This window comes from Panthera leo, chromosome C2 (assembly GCF_018350215.1).
Source record: "Panthera leo isolate Ple1 chromosome C2, P.leo_Ple1_pat1.1, whole genome shotgun sequence".
Lineage (NCBI taxonomy): Eukaryota > Metazoa > Chordata > Mammalia > Carnivora > Felidae > Panthera > Panthera leo.
In genome coordinates, this window is record NC_056687.1 from 67,022,597 (window position 1) to 67,049,642 (window position 27,046).

General features: G+C 40.7%; 1 protein-coding gene across 1 annotated transcript; it reads right to left on the minus strand.

Annotated features, from left to right (window-relative positions):
- Positions 1 to 311: 311 nt before the first annotated feature.
- On the minus strand, positions 312 to 26,587 carry HCLS1 (hematopoietic cell-specific Lyn substrate 1). Its single transcript, XM_042955261.1, has 14 exons — positions 26,434 to 26,587; positions 23,903 to 23,986; positions 23,471 to 23,544; positions 13,017 to 13,146; positions 10,783 to 10,893; positions 9,260 to 9,314; positions 4,798 to 4,908; positions 4,088 to 4,143; positions 3,441 to 3,510; positions 2,617 to 2,828; positions 2,114 to 2,218; positions 1,344 to 1,626; positions 1,124 to 1,192; positions 312 to 923 (listed from the first exon to the last, which is right to left on the minus strand). The coding sequence occupies exons 2-14, from the start codon at positions 23,984 to 23,986 to the stop codon at positions 787 to 789; spliced, it is 1,497 nt and encodes a 498-aa protein (XP_042811195.1). The 5' UTR covers positions 26,434 to 26,587; the 3' UTR covers positions 312 to 786.
- Between the last annotated feature and the right edge of the window lie 459 nt (positions 26,588 to 27,046).

The window sequence follows — 27,046 nt, forward strand, 5'->3', positions numbered from 1 at the left end:
CAGTCATTACTCCCAGGAAGAAGGTGGTTGGCCTCTCACAACTGCTAAAGCCAATGCAAGTTGAACTGCCTTAATGTGTATACTTCCTGGTCCTCTGGCCCCTCACCTTACTGCCATTTTCCAGGCCAAACTATTTGGTGTTGGGTTTAAGTACAATCTAAGGAGAAGATTTAACCTTGATATACAGGGTGCAGGGCAGTGGGCAATGGCAGGAGGGGGTCTTCTGGATACACCTGAGAGAGGGAAGGAGAATTGGAGCCATGAGAGTAGGGCCATTGAGGCCTGCATAAAAAGTACTATTTACCTCAGCATACAAATGAACCACAGTCCCACTTTATTTCTGATTTAAGATTGAGCAGACAGAAGGTTAAAAAAAAATCTCTGCAGAAAAGGAAAGTGGGCAAACAGTATAGCCAGGCAAATCAGACAATCTAGACATACCTTTCCATGTAAGCAAACCAGGAAGCTCAGAGCTCACAAACAGAGGAAGGCAGAACTTGGGGTATTTGAGGGAGTATTCATGAGGAAGCAGACAGGATCACAAGATGAATGTATGTCCGTGAGCACTTCTAGGGTAGAAAGGACACTGAGGGGAAGAAGACCCCTTCCTCATGCTGTCTCTGTCCCAACCCCTAGTGGAGAGGGAGAGGAAAGTCTCTCTAGAATCTCAGGCAACTCGTCTCTAGAACTCAGTGCAACTTACACTTGCAGTAAGAATAGGGTGGGGGTGAAGGCAGAAACACTTTGGACTTGGGAAGTCACGGTAGAGGAGACAGGGAGAGCCAGTTACTGGAGGAGCTTGACATAATTTGCAGGAAAGAGTCCAAAGTGGCCATGGCAACGTCCCCGCCACCAGCCCTCATCCACCATCTCAATGTCAGTGATGATGTCATCAGGATCAAAGGAAATCTCGTCACTTCCCTCTGGGGAGGAAATGGATGGGATGTTAGGATGGTCAGACCGTAATCCTTCCATTCCTGTCCCCACTTTAAACTTCAGGGAAAGAAGGGTGCTATTCTTCTGGATGCTAATCCTGGGTCCTCCCCTGACCCTCAGAATCCATCCCCCTCTCTTGTAGTAAGGGCCTCCAGGCACCAGACCCCTCAGGCCACTCCAAACCTACCTCCTTGGTAATCATACAGGGCTATCGCTGAGATCCCTGCTCCAGCCCCAGCTGGGTAGCCAGATGATTCTGCATGAAGAGAAATATAAACATGGTCTCACCAACATGGAGAAGGAAAACAGGTCCTTCTGGGTAGTGGGGGAATTCCTCTTCCTTTTGCCCTCCCCTGGACTGGACCCAATGCAGGAGCTGCTTCTCCCACCCCCCACCCCCCACTCACCAGCCATAGTGGAGGCAAAAGAAGGATTCTCAGGTTCGAGTACATCCTCATAGTCCCCGTCTGGTTCACCATCCTGCTCACATCTGTCCATGTCTCCAATATCCTCATAGTCATTCTCAGTCTCAGGCTCAGTCTCAGGCTCAGGCTCAGACTTGGGCTGAGGCTCAGGCTCAGGCTCAGGCTCAGGCTCAGGCTCAGGCTCAGGCTCTACTTCATACACTGGCTCTTCCTCCAGCTGCAGGCCTTCCAGAGTCCTGGGAGGCAGGGCTGGGGGCTCCTCATCCTGAGAAGGGACGGGTGTGGATCAGAACAACTTCCACCCATGGGTGGGGTACTAAGACCCCACCCATCACCATCCTACCAATTCTACCCTCGTCCTCACCTCTACCTAATAGACTCTCCTATGGAACACAGGCTTTCATCCATCTTTATTCCTTGACTTCCTCCCATACCTACCCACTCAAAACATCTACCAGGAGGTGATAGGAGGGGAATATAGAAGGTGTGAAGAGAAGGAAATGGAAAGCAAGTCCGATTCCTCTAATGACCAGGAAAAGATTGAAGCAAAACACATTTTTGAGAACACCACGGCTAGGATGACTAACTCTCCTGATCTTTCCAGGACTAGGTAGCCCCCAGAATGCAAGGTTTTCAGTGCTAAGACCAGGACAGTACCAGACAAACCAGGGTGGTTGGTCACTTCATATGGCCCACCTTTCCTCCCATGAGGAGATGGGGAAGGGATAGAGGATCTTTGGGGCTCTACTCACATCTGGGGGATTCTGCCTCAGGGGCAGGGTGGGCACTGGGTGTTCCCTACTGGTTCTCACAGGTCCAGGCTGTGATGGTGGACAGGTCCCTGCTGGAGGCCAGGCCTGTGAAGAATGAAGCATCTCTCTTGTAAGTATGTAAACCTCTGTCTTCTCTCTTACACTTCCCTTCCTGTCTCTGCCAATCCAAATCAATCATCCTTCTAGATGGGCTCCAACCTGAAGTGATAGCTCCTTCTTGTTCCTGTAGTAATGACTGGCTGCATGGCCAAATATGCAAATCTTGGTCTATATAAATCTTGATTTTTTTTTTCCCTCTAACATTTTGGTATATATGAGGCCCAATCACTCAGCCTGAAATCTTCCCGAAGATAGAGACAGGAGTTATCAACTTTGCCTAACACCAGGGAGGCCTGTGCCTTATTTTCTACCAATGATTTGGAATCCTTACTTTATTTGGGCAAGGAATCTTGGATGTGAACCCCAGAAGACCAAGCACTCACCTCTGAAGAGATTTTCTTGGGCAATGGGGCTGGCACCTCTGGCTCTCCCACAGTGTCTACTGGCCGCTTAGCCTCATGGCTCATCTTTACCAGGGCCTTTCTCTCCTGTTGCTGCCTGGCTATCTGCTGTGCCTTTTCTTCTTCCTCCCGCTTCCTCTTCTCCTCAGCCATGGACTCAAATTTTGCCTTCAACCCACGAGCACCACTAGAAGCTGCAGACACAGGCAAGAAGAATTAGGATTGTCTTGGATCAGGTATGGTGGGGATGGCACTTGAAGGAAGAGAAGGAATTGGTTAAATATCCAGGCAGAAAGCAGATGGAGAGGGAACTCATGGGAGAGAAGGTAAGAGGTACTGATGGAGGAACAAGTGGGTTTTAGGAAGAGAATATAGCCCTGAAGCCTAGATTTCCATATAGCCAAGCCATGCAATCTCACACTTTTGTCCTTTCTAAATTATAAGCTTTGTTTTCCTAACCAGCATCCTTCCCTATCCACATTCCTTAAACCTGTATGCCCTCTGGCCACCACCCACTCTCTCCTTCCCAGTCCCAAGTTCTTATCCTTCTTATTCTTCCCAAATGTCTCCCCAACCCTCCCTTCCTATGTTCTCTGCTCACAGTTCCTTCCTAATGTCACTCCATCTCTCTACCCACTTAATCCAGTTTTTCTAGGAGAGAGAATTCGGGAATATACAGGCAGGATCAAGTCTACCTCAGCTAGTTTAAGTAGTTAAAGGCATGGAGAGGGTAGTCTAGGCATAAGAAAGAATGAGAAGGAAGAGGTGGTTGAGGAAAATAGAGAAAAGGAATTGTTAAGACTCACCAGCCTCTATGGGTGTCGTCTTTTTATAAGCTGTAGTTGGAGCCTCCATTTCATTGAAGCCAACAGCACTCTGTAGAGAGAACAGTATGCAGGGAGGGAGGAGAAGGGAATGGTGATAACCCAAAGTCAGTATTGGGTATTGGGGCCACTATAGGAGGTATCCCTAACCATTTGGTGCTTAATAGTTAAACAGGGTATTCCTACATTGTTTTGTGGTAGAGAGAGGGGTAAAGAATTTCTAAACTGGTGGGCTCAGCTCCCCTTTTTGAAACCTCAGAGAACCTAGAACCTCACACCTCTAAGTCCAGTTGCCTAGAATGCAGCAGGGCCCAGCCAATGCATGAAGAGGAACTGGTGTGCATGGAATAGAAATAGATTATAGATTGAATTAAGCAATGTCTAGCAATCAATGAAATTTCAAACATCACCTTTCCCTGAAGTTTATCTGTGTTTCTGTCTCTTTCTCTGACTCCCCCCATTCTCTTTATTTGAAGCTCAGGCTCTGGAAGACTTGCTCATTAAATGCTGAAAGCAGTCAATGGGTAGTGTAGGACAACAGCTCAGGACACTTAGCTTCTCTTATCTCAATCCATTTCAAGTGCAGTTTAGGGACTTTTTCTCAAGACACTGGTGTTCTGGTGCTTTACCTTATCCACTCGGTCCTTCTGGATTCCATACTGACCACCAAAGCCCTTGGCATAATCTGCAGGACAGAAAGGTCTGAGAGTCATAAGAGGAGTTAAAATGCTAGGAATGTATAGGTAGGGGAGTCATGGAAGAAAGACCAGACAACAGGAATATGGAAAACAGAGATGGATGAGGAAGAGTGAGAATCAGAGGGTAGAGAAAAGCCTGGATGGAAAGAGAAAGAAAAAGATAGGGAGAAAAACAGTTAAAAGAAAATGGATTGGAGATAGATATGAAGAGGGAAAGATAAAAGAGAGAAGTGACAGAAAAGGAAGTAATATAGGGAGGAAATGGGAAAAAAATAAGGAGTTTCCTCCAGTCATCCCCTATATGTCCCAGGGAGGAGAGAGACCTCTCTGTCTTTGTGAGGCACAGGGGCCTGTGAGACTCAAAGCCAAATCACTCACTTGTCATCACCCAGCCTGTTTCTCTTTCTCTTGCTCAGTGACCCCTTCTCTTTGGCCTCTTCTGTCCTGCTCCTAATCTTGCTTCTTTCCTCTCTATCCTCTTGGTTTCTTCCCATCCACCCCACATACATACACTTACCCTTTACACCACCACTGCACATCTGCACCTCTGTACTCTGGGTCCTCTGTGTCAGCTTCCAGCAAGGAAGGAAGGAGGGCTCTAGGCTACTGTGTGACCTCCCTCCTCTCCAATCCCAACTCACCTCTCTGGGACTCATGTTTCTCTGTCTCTCCCTTGTAGTCATATCCCAGAGCTGCTTTGTCCCGTTTATCCTTCTCTATCCCATAACGGCCTCCAAAGCCATGAGAGTAATCTGTGGTGGAAGAAGTAGTCATGAGAGCCCACTCAGCCCAAAGGAAGGTACTGTGGAAGAGAGAAGTCAGGTTAAGTGGGTGCAGGGGGGATAGGGGCCTGGGAAGAAAGATGGGCCAGCATCTAAGTGAATTAAAGACAAACAGTGTCCTAAGCCATCTTTTGGAAGCTGTAATTCAACATTGTTCACTCCTTTCCTCTTCACCTTTACTTCTGTCTCAAGATGAGAAGAGCATTTCAATCTTCTCCCTTCTTCAAGGAAGGGTAAAGTATAGAGAATGTAAAGAGACACTTTCAGGCAAAAAAAAGGCAAATACATATGAAATGTAGCCTGTTCTTACTCCTATATAAACACTTAGCAATATCTGCTAAAATACAACAATCGTTTTTTTTTTTTTAATAGTGAAGCTCAAATGAAAAAAAAAAAAAATCATGTCTCCAGAAACAAAGAGATGAATCAAAGCAGTAGATATGAGAGTACTTATGAGTGGACTGAGAAAACCCAAGGATGTTTTAAGCCCCGAATTTAGTGTCTAGAGATTAGGATCTAGGGTCAGGGGTTCTTATACAAGAACAGGGGACTGGGGAGCAAGAAATGACACTCTACCTGCTTCTGTAAAAGAGTTCTAGAAAAATTCTACTTATTTTTCCAGGGAAATGGTGAAGGGGGTTGTCATTTGTTCAGCACTTGGTAGTGGGAAATTTTACCTATGGGACTTGGAAACTCCAGGCTTACCCTGAATGTGTAGAATGCAAATTTCCAGTTATACACTACTTATATTACACAGGAATTCTAAGAGGAGAAATTAACTTCATGCTGGTCTAGAAAAATATATACCACCGAAAGAAAAAGCATTGGAAAGATGGCAGGAATATGAGACAGAGTAGACCTCAATAGAAAATGCATTATAAGAGATAAGAGAGCTATAACACAATAACAAGAGAACAAGTCATCATTTATGAGGAATATGTATGTTGGTATAACCAATTAACAGAATCCAGATTTATATGTAAGCAAAAACTGACAGAAACAGAAAGAAATAGACAAATCTGTGATCCTAGGTGAAGATATTAACACTCCTGTCACATTAACTGATAGAATATTTAGACAAAAAGAATCTAAAATTATAGAAGGTGCAACATTATCATCTAACAAGACCTAATTGACAATTACAGAACATTATATCCCCAAACTGCATAATATACTATTTTTTATGCACATAGAAAATTCACCAAGATAGATTATATGCTTGCCTATACAATAAGTTGCAATACATTAAAAAGGTTGAAATATTAGACATCATATTCTCTTAACACAATAGGGTTAAATTAGAAAATTCTCTAATACCTAGAAAATAAATATCACATTTATAAATAACCCATGGGTCAAAGAAAAAATCAAAAGGGAAATTAGAACACACATTTTTAGCTTAATAAAAATTAAAACACACAGAACATGTGGAATGCAGCAAAAGTTTGTTTAGAGGGAAGTATATAACTTTAAGTACCCATACATGTTACTACACTTTGTCCAAACCCATAGAAAGTACAATACCAATAGTAATCCCTAAGATAAACTATGGATGGACTTTGGGTGATTTTTGATGTGTCAGTGTAGGTTCATCCTTGGTAAAAAATGTACCACTGTGGTGAGTGATGTTAATAATGGAGGAGGCTACACGTATGCGGGTGATGAGGGAGGAGTGTATGGGAAATCTCTGTGTCTTCCTCTCAATTTTGTTGTAAGTCTAAAACTTCTCTAAAAATATAAAGTCTAGGGGCACCTGGGTGGCTCAACCAGTTAAGCATTGGACTCTGGATTTCAGCTCCGGTCATGATCTCACAGTTCGTGGGTTGAAGCCCCATGTCAGGCTCTGCACTCACTGTGTCAGAGCCTGCCTTGGATCCTCCGTCTCCCTCTCTCTGGCCCTCTCCTGCTCATGCACTCTCTCTTTCTCTCTCTCAAAAATAAATAAACATTAAAAAAGTTAAAAATAAATGAATAAAAATACAAAGCCTATGATGGGATACCATCTCACACCTGTCAGAATGGCTAAAATTAACAACATAGGAAACAACAGGTATTGGCAAGGATGGAGAGAAAGGTGAACCCTCTTGCACTATTGTTGGGAATCTAGACTGGTACAGCCACTCTGGAAAACAGTATGTATCTTGCTCAAAAAGTTAAAAACCTACCCTCTGACCCAGCAATTGCACTATGAGGTATTTACCCAAAGGATACAGAAATACAGATTCAATGGGAACACATGCCCCCAGATGTTTATAGCAGCATTATCAACAATAGCCAAATTATGGAAAGAGCCCAAATGTCCATCAACTAATGAATAGACAAAGCAGACGTGGTATACACACACACACACACACACACACACACACACACACACACACACTGGAATATTACTCAGCCATCAAAAGGAATGAAATCTTGCCATTTGTAACAATGTAGATGGAGCTAGAGAGAGTATTATGCTAAGTTAAATAGGTCAGTCAGAAAAAAATAAATACCATTTGATTTCACTCATATGTGGAATTTAAGAAACAAAACAGATGAACATAGGGGAAGGAAAAAAAAGAGGAAGGAAAATCATAAGAGACTCTTAACTATGGAGAGCAAACTGAGGTTCTCTGGAGGGGTGTTGGTGGCAGGATGGGTTGAATGGGTGATAGTTATTAAGCAGGGCACTTGTGATGAGTACTGTTATATGTAAGTGATGAATCACTAAATTCTACTCCTGAAACCATTATTACACTCTATGTCAACCAACTCAAATTTAAATAAAAACTTGAAACAATAAATAAATAAGTAAATAAATAAATAAAAATATAAAGGCTTTAAAGAAAGAGAAAGAAAGAGAGAGAGAGAGAGAGAGAGAGAGAGAGAGAGAGAGATACATTAAAAAGAGAAGGAAAAATTCCAGTATGCATCTAATATGGGTTCCAGAAGAAAGAATAAAGGAGAGGAGAGGCACTATCCAAAGGAAACCAACCTGAGAATTTTCTATAATTGAAGTTATTTCTCAGGTTGAAGAGGAACAATAGTCTCATGCAGGAAAGAGAAATAAGTCCAACATTTAGATGTATCCTAATGATATTTCAGAATATCAGAGACAAAAAGAAAACCTTTCAGGGCACCTAGGTGGTTCAGTCGGTTAAACATCTGACTTTGGCCCAGGTCATGGTCTTGCAGTCCACGGGTTCAAGCCCTGCATTGGGCTCTGTGCTGACAGCTCAGAGCCTGGAGCCTGCTTCAGATTCTGTGTCTCCTTCTCTTTCTGCCTCTCCACTGCTCACACTCTGTCTCTATCTCTCAAGAATAAATAAACATTAAAAATTAAAAAAAAAGGAAAACCTCTCACAGAAAAAATAGGGACACAAAGGAATGATGGTTAGAGTACACAAGAGAGATGCCAAGGAGGATGAAATAATACCTTCAAAGTGATGAAGGAAAAGTTACAATGAGAAATGGAGCAAAATATATTTTTCAGACAAAACCTGGGAGTTCTTTCATAGGCTCTCACTGAAAGAATTATCAAAGGATATACTTTAGTAAGAAGGAAATAAAAGCAATGAGGAAACAGCGAAATATAATAAACGGGAATGGGCTAGGAAGTTGGTAAATATGTTGGACAATTTAAATAAGCATTCACTAGGGGCACTTGGGTAGCTCAGTCGGTTAAGTGTCCGACTTTGGCTCAGGTCATGATCTCGAAATTTGTGAGTTCGAGCCCCGCATCAGGCTCTGTGCTGAGAGCTCAGAACCTGGAGCCTGCTTTGGATTCTGTGTCTCCCTCTCTCTGTGTCCCTCTCCACTCACACTCTTGTTTCTCTCTCTCAAAAGTAAATAAACATTAAAAAATTTAAAAATAAATAAAAAATAAATAAGCATTCACTAAATAATAATAGTGATTCATTTTTGTGGGGTTTAAAAACACATGGAATCCTTACACTGGGCAACAATTGGCCAGTTGGTACAAAGAATGTAGGATGTAGAAGGAATGCAATTAAATTATTCTACATTTTCTTTGTTACTCAGGATGAGATAGTGATTAATTTTAAACTTAAGTAAAAAATGAGAGTTAAAACTTAGGGATACCTTCCTAAAATAAAGGAATAGAATACCTTATTTTCAATCCAGATGGAAAAGGGGACTAAACAATCTCATAGGAAGAGATAAAGAAGAAAGAAGCAAGTACATGCTTGGATTTAAAAATAAATACAATAGTGGGGAACTGGGTCATGGAACTAAAGGGAGTTGATGACAGCTATTGGGAGGTGAAGTCTGAGCTGAATAGGTCAATTGGGTTGCAAAGGTTGAAGCACAGGGTCCTTGCCTTTCTGAGATGCATGCTTCTCCACTTCTCCTTTGTAATCAAAGCCAACTGCCGACTACAGAGAAAAGGAGAGAGGATTGATTAGAACTGGAGCTGACAGTTTTCCCTCTCCCTCACATACCTCCCCCCAGCTCAGGCCAGAGGTTAGTTTATAGGAGCTTAGGGCTGAGAATGAGGGTTTGACCTAGAAACAGATGACACCCTGACCTGACAGGCTGGTGGAGCAGCAGTGTGCTACAGAGCAATGAACGTGAGCGTTATGGGCTCATCAGCTCTTGATTCAACCCCCAACCCCACTTGCCCTATTTTTAGTTGTTTAACTTTATGCATGTCCTTTAACATTACTGAGCCTCAGTCTCCTCAAATATGAAATGAAACTAGGTAAACCTCCTTACTAACCTCAAGTATGAAATGGAGAAATGATCCCTCTTTATTTGGGACCAGTGTAAGTAATAAGTGGGTCAAGGTATGTAAAGTGTTTGCATTGTGTCACTCAGTAAATTAGTGCTTTTCTTCCTAACTCTCACGATATTAAAATGAGATAATAGTTAGGAATGTGCCTTGTAAACTATAAAGCACTATGCACATGTAAGAGATATTATCCTATTCCTAATTGATTGTACTGTGCCTCTCTTCTCTTTCCCTAAATGGCAGCCGACACCCAGAGATGTGTTTTGATGGGATGAGAGGCAACTAGGAGAACCTGGATCTTTGCTGCTCTAGGACTGGATATGTTGGCCAATACCTAACATCACTCATAGCTACATCCCCATCTGGCTCAGTACCTATAGGTCTTCTAAGCAAGACTAGATTTTGCATCTCAAGAGCCATTACTATGTATTGTTTCTTGGTTTACATGACATAATGACTATTTAGGTAATTCAATTTGTGACTCAGGAGGCAGAAGATGAAACAAAGAACAAGGAGTGATCAGGAAAAGACAAGATAGAAGGGAAATTCCATCCTACTGTGCTTTTTCTTTTTCTTTTTTTTTTTTTTTTCCCCACAAAGGAGTCTTTAAAACCTCTGGGCTTCAGGGTTTTGGTGCTACATCATGCGAAAAGTAACCTTTACCTTCTAAAAACATTATAACCCTAATTAGCTGTTTTACTTGATAGTTTGCTCCTGTGGTCATAATACTTAAGCTGACTCCCACATTCTCCTGAAAGGCATAATGATAAGGTTTTGATGCTTGAACAAAAGAGGAGCTTTGGAATTTCCCTTGTCTTTCTTCAAGACAATGAGGAAATCAATGGTTTGACTTCCTTATCAATGTTTGATTCCTTATCAAAACAGAGTTTCAGAATCTTTGTATCATTTATATTAACACTATTGAGCTCAGCATGTGGCCTCCAAAAGTGGCACAAAGGAACTTGCTGAAGAAGATTATGGGAGCTATCCTCATGATGGACCCTCCTGAGGCCACTGCCATCTTTCCATAGGAGAAGCATAGACCCACATTCAACAGTGAGTGCTGGTAAATCCCACAGGATTTGAGCTGGGTGGCACAGGGAGATACTTACCTTGTCTGCCCTGTCCTTCTCAACTCCATATTTGCCTCCAAAGCCTCTGGCAGCATCAGTCTGAGAAGAGTGCTTCTCCACCTCAGCAACATATTCATGGCCCACAGCACTCTAAGAAAATCAGATGGAATGAGTGAAAGACAAAAATGACTGTAAAAATTAAAATGATACAGACGTGGTTTGGGATTTAAGAATACCAGAAATTCCATTCTGGGTCTGTCTCATAGCCTCCACCAGTGTATCATGTAAGGAGTATATGACTGGAGAGAGCAAGGTTGCTTTTTCTTTTTTTTTTTTTTTTTTTTTTCAACGTTTTTTTATTTTTATTTTTGGGACAGAGAGAGACAGAGCATGAACGGGGGAGGGGCAGAGAGAGAGGGAGACACAGAATCGGAAACAGGCTCCAGGCTCCGAGCCATCAGCCCAGAGCCTGACGCGGGGCTCGAACTCACGGACCGCGAGATCGTGACCTGGCTGAAGTCGGACGCTTAACCGACTGCGTCACCCAGGCGCCCCGCAAGGTTGCTTTTTCTAGAGGCTCACACATCCTGAGTCTTCTTTAATACCATTAGGAACCCATCACTTAGGAAACTCCTGTAGGATGGGCTGGAACCATCAGGATAGATTCGAGGTAGGCAGAACAGTGGTTAAGCCAGAAACAAAAAGAAAGGTAAAAACAAGGGATTTATGGGTCAAAATAGAATTAAGTAGTTAATAAAGAGAGATCAAAGGGGACTAACTTTATACCATAGCCAACATTGCACATTTCATTAAAACAGCCAAGTGCTTCTGTTCTGGATTATAGTTTCTGTGTGACCATCACATTTCAGAAGTGCCAACTGAGCCCTGATATTTAACAGTGACTGACTCTGCACCAAAGGGGGTTGGTAGACAATACTGTAAGTAGTCCAAGAGGGCATATAAATTTTCTATGCCCCTTCACTTTTTATTCCATCTATTGTTTTATTTTCTATTTGGTTTTAAAAGGTTTATCTCTTCTAATATTTAGATATGGCTATTTTAATAATCTGGGAACTGACTAGTACTTCAAACCAAATAATGCAGAGTCCCAAATAAGAAGAAATTAGAAAGCCTTTCCTTTCTCCTGTATTTTGAATCTCATGCTGGGACAAACATCAATACAGAGATTGATGTGAAGCATTGCCGTATATGAGCTCCTAGGAACTCATTTTACAGTATTCTTAGGTCTGTGTAGGTCAACTTTGCTTGTGAATTTAAGAATGCATGAATGCTTATCTATTTTAGTTTTTTCCTAGGAATTTTGTGGAGAATACAATGTCTACATTGCACTTTACACAATGACAAAACAAAACACTTCTTGAGGGTGCACTAAAGGCTTTTCATTGAATTATTTTTTCCTCCTTAGAGATAAAATCTTTTTTGTTGTTGTTGTTGTTACAGGAATATATCTCTATCTTTGAGATTAGCAAAGTCAATGGAAACTATGATTTAAAACACAAGCATTTTTGGGGCACCTGGGTGGCTCAGTCGGTTAAGCGTCCGACTTTGGCTCAGGTCATGATCTCACGGTCCGTGAGTTCAAGCCCCGTGTCGGGCTCTGTGCTGACAGCTCAGAGCCTGGAGCCTGCTTCAGATTCTGTGTCTCCCTCTCTCTCTGACCCTCCCCCGTTCATGCTCTGTCTCTCTCTGTCTCAAAAATAAACATTAAAAAATTTTTTTTTTAATTAAAAAAATAAAGAAATAAGACAAAAGCATTTTTAACCATAGTTTAGTGGTAGCTAATGGATAAAGGAAAATATTTGTATTTGATGGAATCTAATGAATAAATTCACATCAATATTTTTCCCATGCACATATCATATAAGATATAATATATATATAGACAAAGAACACTAAATACACAGTAAAGAAAATAATAAGAAGTTGCAATATCAACATTCTATACAAACATTTGAAAACAGTAAATGATTTTAAGACATATTCTTCCCTTCTCTAATTGTGACCCTGTCTCCTCAGTCTAGGAGTTACAGCATGGCTGGGTCTACCACAGGCTAGCCTTTTTAAATTCTTGGACCACATTTTCTACCATCTATATTTATGTGTTGAAATCAGGAAAAAAATGATACAAATAGTATGTGGACATTCTATTTTAAAGCCCAAATTAATACTGTACTTTGAATAAGTTTTAAACTACAATACCAACAAATGAATCAATTTTTTATCTTTAAGCAAACATCTTTCTTTCAACTCACCTTGTCCATTCGGTCTCTCTCCACCCCAAACCGACCTCCATACCCATGGGATGCTTTGGGCCCTGAGTCCATCTCCTTCTTCTTGAGAATATCATGCTCCTCTGACACTTTGTTCCTCAGCTGGTGGATACTGGAAGTAACCACATGACAGAGACTCATCTAGCACAAGTCAATGAACTCTCCCTCCCAGAAAAATGGAAGTCTTGAGATGTGTTCTTTATTTTTAGCAATAACCTGAGCTCCCAAAGTATATCAATGCTGGGTCTGGAAGTAAGAGATTAGTGTGGCCTATATACCATAGTCTGATTTAAACTCTCCACAAGCCAATAATATTTCCTCTAGTCTGTTAATTTGTCCACTAAATAAACTTCTGATACTTGTCCCGTTTTTCATGTTCTTAAATATTAGAGGACAGTGATACCAATTATATTCTAGTAACTGGGAAGTTATTTTCCTTCTGAATGGGTCTGCTTTCTAGCATTAGATACTCTCTCCCCAGAAGTACAAAAATATTTATATACCCCTTTATTCCCACATTCTAGTCCTGAGAATCTACCTCAAGGAAATAATTTTAAATATGGCAAGTCTTAATATCTAACGATATTCACTGAAACACTGAAGATAATAGCAAGAACTAAGAAACAATTTATAGGGCTAATACTTGGAGAACAGTTAAGTAAATTGCAATATTACCTTTCAATGGCATACTAGGAAGTCATTAACGACGGTTAGGAAAGATGTAGCTTTGGGAGATTTATCTATACATTAAGTATTTGGTGTATATTTTGGTAAAAAATGAATGCCCTTCATCTCCACCCCCAAATCTGAAATTCCTTACACTAAAATCTAATAAAACAAACAATAAGCAGAATCAGACCTATAAATACAGAGAACAAACTGATGGTTGCCAGAGGGAATGGGCAAAATGGAAGAAGGAGAGTAGAAGATGCAGGGTTCCAGTTATAGAATAAATACGTCACAGAAGTAATAGTCAAAGCACAAGGAATGTAGTCAATGACATTATAATAGCGATGTAACTACACAGATGGTAGCTATATTTGTGGTAAACACATCATAATGTATAAACTTGTCAAATCACTAAGTTATCCACCTGAAATGAATGTAACATTATGTATCAACTATACTGAAATGAAAAAAAAGCTAATAAAAACTAACAAAATTCAGTCTTATCACTAATTGTTGTAACACCTGAAGACCCAAATAAACTTGATTTGGGACACCTCTGTCACTAAGAGAATGTAACACCAAAAGGAAGCCTTCTCCTTCTTACTTCACTTTCATCTTCACTATGAGGGTAGAGAGTACCTCTGCATATCTGTCTGCTCTGAGGATATGAAGTGACAGGTCAGCACCAGCACTAGCACCAATAAGGGACAATCAGTATGTATACTTGGTCACATAGAGGCACTTCTGGGGATTCTTAGAAACATTTGGACAAGAGAACCCTAAATTAAAAAATTTCACTTCCTGTAGCAAGAAAAAGAGGTTTAGGGAATTGAGACATGATGATGTTACTGGGACTTCACCAGCTCGGGAAAACCAGATACACTGGTTACAGGTTAGAATGGCCATCCCACAGCAGAAATTCTCTTCTTTCATGGAAGAATAGATCCATCTGGTGGCCTTCTAGTATAAGCCCACCAAAAGCCTTTTTTTAAAGCCCTCTTGGCTTTAGTCATAGTTAATTTTAGAAAGCTGGCTTTGAACCAGATGAAATTAAGCTAAGAGCTGGAAGGACCATCTGTTCCGTGCCTGCTCTAAACCCTCTGGCAGCAGTGGAGGCAGAGATCCTGTGTTGCTAGTTCATTAACACTGACACTTTAGAAATGTCTGTGTCAAAAAAGCTACTGGTTCCAAGAACATGTAAATAACTGTTATTTCCCAACCAAAATATTCAGATGAAGAATGACAAAAATGATGCCAAACATTACTTTCAAATGAGCAAAATGTGCGAAGTTTTAATGAGTCCAATGATTGCCACATGGGTCATAACTATATCATTGTTAAAACAAGTTTTAAAGGGGATTTGAAAATGAAATTCAGGAATTTCCACCTAATGGATGATAGCAAAGCTAATCAGAGGATGATGCCAATAGATAATACAATTTAAATAAAAATGTTGGGGCCAAAAAAGACCAACTTCTTATCAAATTCTTTAGAATATAGCTGAAGCCACTCTAAATAGGCCTTAATCATATTAGTACCTCACTCAATAAATATTCATTAAACTTTTGAGTGTAAGGCACTTTTAGGCTGTGCGGATACAAAGATTATTAATGTATATGGAGATAGTGGTCAGGTGGGAGAGATAGAAAAAGTTACAATCCAATGTGCTAAGCAGCATATCTAAGAAACGTTTGACACATTAAGTCTCAGATACCTATTTTAAGTTTTGAAATACCTTGGAATTTGATAAAGCGATGCAGTTTATGGGAACCAAGTGTTTTGTTTTTGTTATAATAATAAAAGCACAGAGATGAGTCACACAGATAAGATTTTATCCACAGATGATATGATCATAGATGCAGAAAATCTAAAGAATCTACAGAATACACTACTGGAACTATTAAGTACATTTGGTAAGTTCACAGGATACAAGGGCATGATCAAAATCAATTTCATTTCTACACACAGGCATAACTCATTTTAGGGGCACACCACTTTATTACACTTTGCAGATATTGTGTTTTTAACAAATTGAAGATTTGTGGCAACACTATATTGAGCAAGTCCATTGGCACCATTTTTCCTACACCATTTGCTCACTTCATGTATCTGTCACATTTTGGTACTTTGCACAATATTTCAAAGTTTTTCAATATTATTATATTGATTATGGTGATCTGTGATCAGTGCTGCTTGACGTTACTATTATAATGGTTTGGGGGCACCATGAACTTGAATGGATGGGAAGTTGCTTCTTATGGATGAGCAAAGAAAGTGGTTTCTTGAGATGTCATAAATGTTGCATGTATTCTGACTGCTCCCCCAACCAGCCATTTCCCCATCTCTCTTTCTTGCCTTAGGCCTCCTTATTCCCTGAGACACAGCAATTTTGAAATCAGGCCAATTAATAACTCTGCAATGGCATCTAAGTGTTCAAGTGAAAGAAGAGTCACACATCTCTCCTTTAAATCAAAAGCTTCAAAATCATTTCAAAAGAAATCATTAAGCTTAATGATGAAGGCATTTCAAAAGCCAAGACAGGCCAAAAGGTAGGTCTCTTATGCCACACAGTTAGCCAAGTTGTGAATGCAAAGGAAAAGTTCTTTGTTTAAATTTTCTTATGTAACTGACTGTCAAATTGGCTTACATACAATACCCAGTACTCATCCCAACAAGTGCCCTACTCAATGTCCATCACTCATTTTCCCTCTCCCCTTCCTGCCCCCCCATCCACCCTTAGTTTGTTCTCTGTATTTAATAATCTCTTGTGGTTTGCCTCCCCCTCTCTCTGTTTGTATCTATTTTTCCCCCTTCCCTTCCCCCATGGTCTGTTCAGTTTCTCAAGATCCACATGAGTGAAAACATATGATAACTGTCCTTCTCTGACTGACTTATTTCAGTCAGCATAATACCTTCCAGTTGCAAAGGAAAAGTTCTTAAAATAAATTAAAAGTGCTACTCCAGTGAACATAAGAATGATAAGAAAGCAAAACAGACTTATTGCTGATATGGAGAATGTTCTAGTGGTCTGGATAGAAGATCAAACCAACCACAACATTCCCTTAAGTCAAAGCCTAATCTAGTGCAAGGCCCTAACTTTCTTCAGTTTCATGAGGGATACAAGAGGTGAGGAAGCTGCAGAAGAAAAGCTGGAAGCTAGCAGTGGTTGGTTCTTGAGGTTTAAGGAAAGACACCATCTTCATAACATAACAGTTCAAGGTGAAACAACAGGTGCTGATGTAGAAGCTGCAGAAAGTTATCCAGAAGATCTACCTAAGATAATTAATGAAGGTGGCTACACTAAACAAAAGATTTTCAATGTAGACAAAACAGCCTTCTACTGAAAGATGCCATCTAGAACTTTCATAGCTAAAGAGGAGAAGTCAATGCCTGGCTTCAAAGCTTCAATGGACAGGCTGATTCTCTTGTTAGGGGCTAAGGAAGCTGGTGATTTTAAGCTGAAGCCAATGCTCATTTACCATTCTGAGAATCCCAGGGCCCTTTAAGAATCACACTAAATCTGGGGCGCCTGGGTGGCGCAGTCGGTTAAGCGTCCGACTTCAGCCAGGTCACGATCTCGCGGTCCGTGAGTTCGAGCCCCGCGTCAGGCTCTGGGCTGATGGCTCGGAGCCTGGAGCCTGTTTCCGATTCTGTGTCTCCCTCTCTCTCTGCCCCTCCCCCGTTCATGCTCTGTCTCTCTCTGTCCCAAAAATAAATAAAAAAACGTTGAAAAAAAAAAAAAAAAGAATCACACTAAATCTACTCTACCGGTGCTCTATAAATGGAACAGCAAAGACTGGATGACAGCACATCTGTTTACAACATGGTTTACTGAATATTTTAAGTCCACTGCTGAGACCTACTACTCAGAAAAGAGATGCCTTTCAAAATATTATTGCTCATTGACAATGCGCCTGGCCCCCAAGAACTCTGATGGAGATGGACCACATGGTTAGTGTCATTTTCAAAACCTGCTAACACAACATCCATTCTGCTGCCCATGGGTCAAGGAATAATTTCATTTTTCAAGTCTTGTGACAATATTTAAGAAATCTATCCTTTAAGACTACAGATGCCATAGATAGTGATTCCTCTGATGGATCTGGGCAAAGTAAATTGAAAACCTTCTGGAAAGGATTCACCATTAGAGGTGGCATTAAGAACATTCAATAATTCACAAGGAGAGATCAAAATATCAATATTAACAGGAGTTTGAGGAAGTTGATTTCAACCCTCATGAATGACTTTGAGGGTTCAAGACTCCTGTGGAGGAAGTAACTGCAGTTGTGACGGAAACAGCAAGAGAACTAGAATCAGAAGTGGAGCCTGAAGATGTGACTGAATTGCTGCAATCTCAAGATACAACTTGAATGCATGGGAAGTTGCTTCTTATGGATGAGCAAAGAAAGTGGTTTCTTGAGATGGAAACTACTCCTGGTGTAGATGCTGTGAAGACTGTCAAAATGACAACAAAGGACTTAGAATATGACATAAATTTACATGATAAAGCAGCAGCCGGGTTTTAGAGGATTGACTCCAATTTTGAAAGAAGCTCTACTGTGGGTAAAATGCTATCAAACAGTGTCACATGCTACAGAAAAATCATTCAGGAAAGGAAAAGCCAATCAATGTAGCAAACTTCCAATTTTGATACAGAAAATTTTTCCATAGAAATTGCCACAGTCACCCCAACTTTAGCAACCATCAGTCAGAAGCCATCAGAAGCCATCAACATGGAGGTAAGACCCTCCACCAGCAAAAAGATATGACTCACTGAATGTTCAGATGATGCTTACTATCTTTTAGCAAAGTATTTTTATTTTTAAAAAATGTTTATTTTATTTTATTTTTTTTGAGAGAGAGAGAGAGAGAGAGAGAGAATGAGCGGGGAAGGGGCAGAGAGAGAGAGGGAGAGAAAGAATCCCAATCCATGCTGACGCAGGGCTCAAACCCACAAACTGTGAGGTCATGACCTGAGCCAAAACCAAGGCCACCGAGGCACCCCACAAAGTGCTTTTAAATTAAGGTATGTACATTATTTCTTTAGACATAATGCTACTGCACACTTAATAGACCACAATATAATGTGAACATAACTTTTATATGCACTGAGAAATAAAAAAACTCATTTTACTTGCTTTATTCTGATATTTGCTTTATTGTGAGGGCCAGACACCAAACCTGCAATATTGCTGAGTATGACTATACTAGCCATGGACATTTGGAAATTAAAAGTTAAAAATAAATACTATGTATTATCGTATGAAATCACATGAACTATTTTAGCATCAATTTAATAATAAAATATGTCCAAGACCTGAACATCGAAAAATATTACTGAAAAAATTGAAGAAGAAATAAATAAGTCCATGTTCATGGACAGGAAAATTCAAGATCATTAAGATACCAGTTTTCTCTAAAATGATCTATAGATTCAATGCAATTTCAACCAAAATATGATCAGACATTTTTGTAGGAATTGACTCATTTATTCTAAAATATATGTAGGAATATAAAGTCCTGGGACAGCAAAAAGGTTTTTTTTTAATTTTATTTTATTTAAAAAAAAATTTTTTTAACGTTTTATTTATTTTTGAGACAGGGAGAGACAGAGCATGAACAGGGGAGGGTCAGAGAGAGGGAGACACAGAATCCGAAACAGGCTCCAGGCTCTGAGCTGTCAGCACAGAGCCCGACGCGGGGCTCGAACTCACAGACTGCAAGATCATGACCTGAGCTGAAGTCGGCCACCTAACCAACTGAGCCACCCAGGCCCCCCTTAAATTTTATTTTAGAGAGAGAGCACAAGTTGGGGAGAGGGGGGGAGAGAGAGAGTGAGAGAGAGGGAGAGAGAATCTTAAGCAGGCTCCATGCTCAGCCCAGAGCCCAACACGGGGCTCAATCCCACCACCCTGGGATCATGATCTGAGCTGAAACCAAGAGTCGTACATTCAACTGACTAAGCCACACAGGTACCACTTGAACAGACACTTTAAATGAAGACATATAAAGATACATGAATAACACATAACAAGATGCTCAATAAAATTAAGCATCAAAGAAATACAAATTAAAATGACCACATACCCACAAGAGTGATAAAAATTAAAAATACTAACAATACCAAGTGTAGAGAAGCATGTGGAGCAATTGAAATCCATACATTATTGGTAGGAATAAAAAATGGTAAATTCCTTTCAGTTTGGTAATTTCTTGAAATAAATGCATACTTATTATATGACTCAGCAGTTTTATTCCAAGATATTTCCCAAGAGAGATAAAAACACATGTCAACAAAAAGATTTGGACCCAAATGTTCATACAGCTTTATTTTTAATAGTTCCAAATTGTCAACAACCCAGATATCCATCAGCAGGGTAATGGATAAACCAAACTAAGATATACCCATATAATGGGAAACCACTGGACAGTAAAAAGGGACAAAAGACTGATACACAAAGACCATAGTTAGGTCTCAAATAATTATACTGAGTGAAAGAAGACAGACACAAAAGAATATATTTTGTATTACTGCATTTACATAAAATTCTAGAATAGGCATAACTAACGTATAGTGACAGGAAGCAGCTCAGTGTTTACATCCAGCCAGGGGTGGACATGGGATATATGGACTGTAAAGAGGCACATGAGCATGAGAGGGCAAGAGTGGCAAAAAGAAGAAGGAAAAAAGGGCCAGAGACCTTGAAAATCAGGCAGCTACTAGGAAACACTAGGTTGCTTGCAGCTGCCTGGCCCAGGCTTCTCTATACAATAGATGAGGGACAGACATTATCCTTTGAGCTATTCACTGAATTACCAAGTCACTCCCCAAACTAAGTATATTTTAGGTAGACTTAAAAAAGAAAGATAATGGTGTGGGGGAAGGTAGTGAGATTAGTGAGAACCACAATCACTTCCTTTTCCTGCTCTGAGTGATCTCAACTCTGCAGCTACTGTTCTCCTCTCCAACTTCCCCCTCCTTTCCAAAGCCCTTAGTGATTCTCATCTGACCTTAAAGATTGGCTTAGCCCATGTTAGCCAGAGAGAATCCAAGAATATTAGAGACTTAATAATGGAAGGTCCTCTAGAGGTCTTTTTGATCCCAGTGGGAAAACTGAGAATCAGAGAGGAAAAGTGACCTGTTCATGGTCACCTGGCTAGTTACTAGCAGAGATGGGGCTTTTACATCTTGGTAGCTTGGGTGAATGGGAAGGAAGTGGGTTTTTGTGTAAATATCTCTACCATGTATGCTATCCTTAAAAGATCCAGTTAGGTTAATAAGGTAACATCCAAGGTCACTACATTTTATAATTCCAAGGGTCAACAGAGTAATGGATATACTGAGTTGCACAACACAACAGTCCAAGTAAACACCACTTAGGAAGAAGAAAGACTGTAATTTTTTTACATGTTTATGTTAGGTTTTTAGGAAGAAAGAATATAATTTAAACTAATCTATATTTGGGCACCTCAGTGGCTCAGTGGGTCAAGCATCCAACTTCGGCTCAGGTCATGAGCTCGCGGTTTGTGAGTCTGAGCCCCGCTTTGGGCTTTGCGCTGACAGCTCAGAGCCTGGAGCCTGCTTCGGATTCTGTGTCTCCCTCTCTCTCTGCCTCTCCCCTGCTCACACTTTGTCTCTGTCTGTCTCTCAATAATAAATAAACGTTAAAGAAAATAAGAAATAAATAAAAATAAACTATATTAACAAAAAAAAGAAATATTGGGGTGCCTGGGTGGCTCAGTTGGTTGAACATCTGACTTCTGGCTTAGGCTTTTGCTCAGGGTATGTGAGTTTGAGCCCCACATTGGGCTGGCTGCTATCAGGGCAGAGCTCAGTTTGGATCCTGTCTCCTCTCTCTGCCTCTCCCTAGCTCATGCTCTCTATCTCAAAAATAAATAAACATTTTTTAAAAATGAAGAGAAATATTATTGAGCTGCTAAGAGGTGCTAAATACTGCACTAGAATGTTGATACATGTTAGCCCCTTGAATTTTAACCATACTCTGCAGGGTAGCTATTATTATTCCCCTTTGATAAGCAAATAAACTGAGATTCCGAGAGGTTATATGTCTAAATTCACATTACTTGTAGCTGCAGAGCTGTTAGTCGAACCTAACAAATTCAAGCTCTTTCTATAAGATCATGGCAAAGATTTAGCAGTCTTCCTTAAAATATTCTGCTCCTACTATGCATGAGACAAGCTGGTTGGGAAAGGTATTAGAATATTGGTATCTTCATCTTAAGAGTTCTCGGGATACTAGGGCTGAGTAGCCTTTACTCAGAAAAGGAAAAGGATCTTTTTTCTTTTTTTTTTTTTTTTTTTTATCTATGAGATTGGAAAGGAGCATCAAGAAACTTCCTGAATGAACCTGTTCCATTTTTTTTCATCTTTCCAACTGCTTCCAGAATTGGTTGGTTTAAGAACAATATTCATTACAGTTTCTTGAGATAAATCATTATGTCTTATCAAACAACGATGCATATTACTGAATATTATCAAATTATATAAACACATGCTAAGTTTCCTAGTGTGTTGTTTATACAATGTGGTCATCCACTGACACTTTTTAAATCTAGGGGAAAAGAGGTAAAAACACTATTGTTAAATTCTGTATGGGGGAGTTAAAATGGAGTTTTAAAATGTATTAATTTTGCCAATTTATTTGTAATTGTTAATTTTTGCTTTAAAAAATTTAAAAATTTTTTATTTTAGAGACAGAGTGATTGGGTGAGAGGGGCAGAGAGATAATCTTAAGCAGGCTCCATGCTCAGCATGGAGCCAAATGTGGGGCTTGATCCCATGACCCTGGGATCATGACCTGAGCCAAAATCAAGAGTCAGATGCTCAACCAACTGAGCCATCCAGGCATCCCAATTTTTGCTTTTTTTATTTTTGCTCTTGTTATGCAGTTTATTGTGTCTACCCTGCTACTAATATTTGACATCCAAAGTAGACAGCCCTGTTTAAATGATCCTGAATAATCTATGGAGGAGAAGAGGGAATCTTTCAATATGAATATACAATATATCCCACAGAAACCCTTAGATATGTCTGTAACTTCCTTCTCTCTTACAGTATCAGACTGTTTTGTTGTTTTGCTCTTATTTCTGATAAAACGTTGGGTTATCATCTTTAAGACCCTTAAACCCTATTACTAAAATAATTTTAATCAATAGGTTTTCTAACTGTCACATTTCTTCATATTACCATTCATGGTTTCCAGCTTCTGTCAAGTAGCCAAATACAAATTTTTATTTTAAAAATCATCCAGGCCAGGTATGGGACCTGATATTGTCCTCTTCTTACAATATCTATTCTGAGTTATTTACCTTGATCTTTCACTGAATCCTTCTTGGTCTATCTGAAGTCACCTACATTCTAGACACACATTTCTATTTCTTTGAATAGATAGATGATAAAGAGATGTTGGAGAGATAAAGTGATACAACCTCAACCAGTATTTGAGCTACCTCATCTCTGAATCCCTTATAATAGACCCACTTGGGGAAATAGCATAGTTGTTAGAAATGAGAGAGAGAATACGGTTAGGGGGATAAGTGGAGAGACATGAAACAGAAACCCACAATGATACACATAGGGACACACAGGGATAGATTCAAGAAAAAACAAATGCAAAGACACGTAGACATTAACTACCTTCTCTCCTTCCTTCCTTCCTTCTTCCCTCACCCTCCCCTGAGTGTCCAAGTTCTCCTCAGGCTCTTCCTACACCCTTTTTCTGCACCCCAATCCTTTTGGCACCTACTTGATATGTTCTGCACGTCCAGAGCCTTCAATGGTCTTGGCTCCCCACCGTTGCTCCTTTTCAGAGATGTCATTCTACAAAAGACATCATCAGCAATAAGTGATGGCAAGAGATGTGCCACATTGAGAGAGGCTGACACATGTGCCTGCACCTCAGCTTCTGCCTAGCTTGTCATAGCCCGTCAATCACAATGTCAAACTCCTCTACACCTGTCCCCTTCCATCCTCAACATCAGCTATCATGCACACCCCCACTCATGACACCCAACTGTCCTACCAGTCAGTTCTACCATGAGTGCTATTTCAGTCCCAGATTGTCCTTTCTAAGCCCCCTAAAAGGTAAGTAATAACAGAGTAGCCCAGGTGCCTCTCCCTTGTCCCCTCACCTCCACCTTTTATTGATTTTTCCAAGCAAAGTTATTTCCAAACTCACCACAAAGTCAGGGTCTGTGTCCCAATCATCACCCTGGGTCTCCACAGAAACAGATACATCATGCCCTACTACAGACTTCCACATCTGAGGATGACAAAATGGGAATTAGGGAGAGAAAATCAAGAAGAGGGAAAACAAGAATGCTGCTGAAGTCAATGTTATAGCAGTCCAGTGGTTTTGCTATTTTTTCTTAGAACAAAATGGAAGCTGAGGCAAAGCAGATGGAAGTTTTAGGAAAACACTTTTGCTCAGTTAGAGGAGCGGAGGGGGGGGGATTTATTCAAGACAAATTAACACGGTCTAGGCCTACTGAGTCTGGAGAGAGGCCATCATGGGTGTAGGTAATGTTAAATAATCTGGGTGTCAAAACTGCTGGGAACATTCATTTGTGTTGCAAGGCTAGCAGGGTAGTGGCTTAAAGTGGCCATCAATGAGGAGTACTAGGGTACCCTCCAAATTAAAGCACCATGCCTCTCAGTTTCTACATATGACTCCTGTTACAGCTGTTGAAAGGTGCATTGGTCCAGCCCCTAATAAAGTGAACACCTACACTTTCTTCTCTACCACCTGCATAATTCTACTGAGAAAATTCCAACCCCAGTGCAAGTCATTATCCCATTTTCATTCTAAGAGCAGCTACTGAATAGGTGCATGAGGTCAGTAGGGAAGTCAGCTGAAATTCCTGCCCTGAACAACACATAAGGAAGTATTATTTACTGGGAATGAATCATCTATTCTTTAATTTTTAAAAACAGTTCAATTATATTTCTAAAGAAGATAACTGGTTCAAACAGCATATAATAAATCCCTTATTTTGAACACTGAGAGTTATTAGATTTTTTTATTAAGTAAGAAAGAAATTGTTAGAGAACACTAGGATGAAGGGGAGCCAAATTGTTATTCTGTGGCATCCCCAGTGTTTCCATTGGCTCTGCCAGTTTATGCATGAGGAATAGCAAGTTGCTCTGTATGTGTGGGATCCTGGATCTCTGTATGTCCATTGACAAATGCTTATCTGCTCTCGGGGGACACTGAGACTTCTTGACCCTGCTACTACTTGCTAACTAGCAACTCTCCTGTCCATCCTTCCTTGGACTCCTCATCCCACTGGTGTATTTCCCTATACTCTTCACTGTCTCTTAAATGAGACCTCTTAAAACTGCTCCTAGGACTCCACAATGTCTCCACACAGTCTCTCAGACTCTCCGATTTTCCTTTCCTCTTGGAAGCTCCATCTTTCTCCATGCTATTTGATAGCCTCCTTGGAAACTAGCCCAAGGATTTGGGGGGAAGGGTGGTTAAAGAGATGCAAAGAGGACACTGGAGAAGTAGTGACTGAGTCAGCTGCACTGTGAGAGGAGTCCCTGCCCAGAACAGCTCTGCCTTTCCTTATGGGGTAACAATTATGGATTGAAGAGATAAGGCCTATGGTCCTGGCTCCTGGGCTGCTTTTTGACAAAATGACTTCATACAGAAAACTGGAAAGGAGAAGTTTCTGAAATATTCATGATCAAAAAGGAAGCAAGGAGGACTGACGGTCCTCTCCTCTTTCCTGCTGTTCCTCTGGGGCCTCAGCCTAACTCACCCAAAAGCCTCCCATCTTCATGTATTTTTTAAACAAAGGGAAGTTTCTGACGCAGAGACTATTAGTGTCCTTAAGCTGCTGGCCAGAAATAGAAAAGCCAAGAGGGGCTATTAGAGGTAGGGGACTGGGGAGTAACTCGGTGAGGAATGGTGCCCAGGATCGCAGGCACAATTAAGGGCCTCATCACGAAGCTGCCTGACAGCATCAGTAAAGTACATGGACCTCAGTCAGAAGATCACCCCAGCTCTGTTACTAAGCCCCTGTGGGAACAGGGGTAAGGGAATCAACATGGAATATGTTCTTATTTGTCAGGTACCAGAGTAGGCAATTAAAAATATTAATTGGGTAAATCACTGAACATCTTTGATACTCCATTTTCCCCAGGGGAAAATAAATGAAGAGGTTAATGTAGCTAATTCATCAAGTCCCCTTCATTTCGGACATTCTGGGATTCTGGGATCCTACAATCACAGAAACTAGCCCTAGTGGAACCATTGTTTGGCCTCCATCCGCACTGGTGCTCAGCACGGGTGTAAGTAGCAACTACTTCCTGCTGTGTCACAGTGTCTCCTATGTGAGTTTTGTCTCTTTGCAAGACCATATGCTCTCTAAGGACAGAGACTTTGTCTTCATCTCCTATGGTCCTCCTCTTGCCTCAGGGCCTAGGAGCAACAGGCCTTAGGAGAAGGTTGTAGACTGTCAGCAGAAACTAAGAGTCCTGGGTGGCTGCTGCATCATGTGCCCTGGGCTCCAGACCCCCATTTCAGTTTCCATCCCCATATGCTCATTAGTCATGATCACTCACCCCCAGGCCTCTGGCCATAAAAGTCTAAGAGCCTGTGAGAAAGGACTTTATCTCTCATGGAGGACTAAGAGCCAGGTAGGTTCCTCTTAATTCAGCTCTTGCCCTGTGCTCCCCAACTTTCCCACTGCTCAGAGTACCCACCTCCAGTAGCCAAGTGTCTGCTCTAAGCTCCCAGCTCTTCACGTCCACTGGGCTCCCCTCTCTACTGCCACTTCAGAGCAAGAAACTCTGAGCTGCTGCTTCAGTTCCGTATTCAGCAGGTTTTCTGTCATTTCCTGACACCCTGTCCTCACAGCTACTTCCTGAAGTTTGAGTCAGTTCCTTCTGCTTAGGCACTTAAAAAAAAAAAAAAAAAAAAAAAAGATAAAATGCCGCCGTGCCTCGTCTTTTGCAACGCTTTGAGAGTCACAGGGAAGTTATAAGAAATGCTGCTCTTACTCTCAGAGTTTATATCTGGTCAAGGAAGCAAAGTATTCACAGAAAATACATAAAAGAATGTTGTAGAACAGCACTCATGTTTGAAATAGGTAGGCACTTGCATCTACTATGGTACAGGAATTTGTGGTAAAAGTAATTTGGTATGGGGTGAAGTAATCTAGAAAGGTTTAATGAGAAAAGTGATTTTTATGTGGGTTTTGAAGGGTAAGATTTAAAAAGAAACTCACTTCTACATCACCCATCGCACTTAAACCTGGGGTTTGCATACAGATATTCAAATAAGCATTGATCAGTTGAACAATGGAACAGAATCAGT

Excerpts from the sequence above, each read along its gene's own strand:
- HCLS1 (XM_042955261.1), bottom strand. The coding sequence starts at position 23,986 with ATGTGGAAGTCTGTAGTAGGGCATGATGTATCTGTTTCTGTGGAGACC. Across the intron at positions 4,909-9,259 it reads GAAGCATGCATCTCAGAAAG|ATTACTCTCATGGCTTTGGA; the intron begins GCAAGGACCCTG and ends CTTCCACCACAG. Across the intron at positions 4,144-4,797 it reads GAAACATGAGTCCCAGAGAG|ATTATGCCAAGGGCTTTGGT; the intron begins GTGAGTTGGGAT and ends TCTGTCCTGCAG.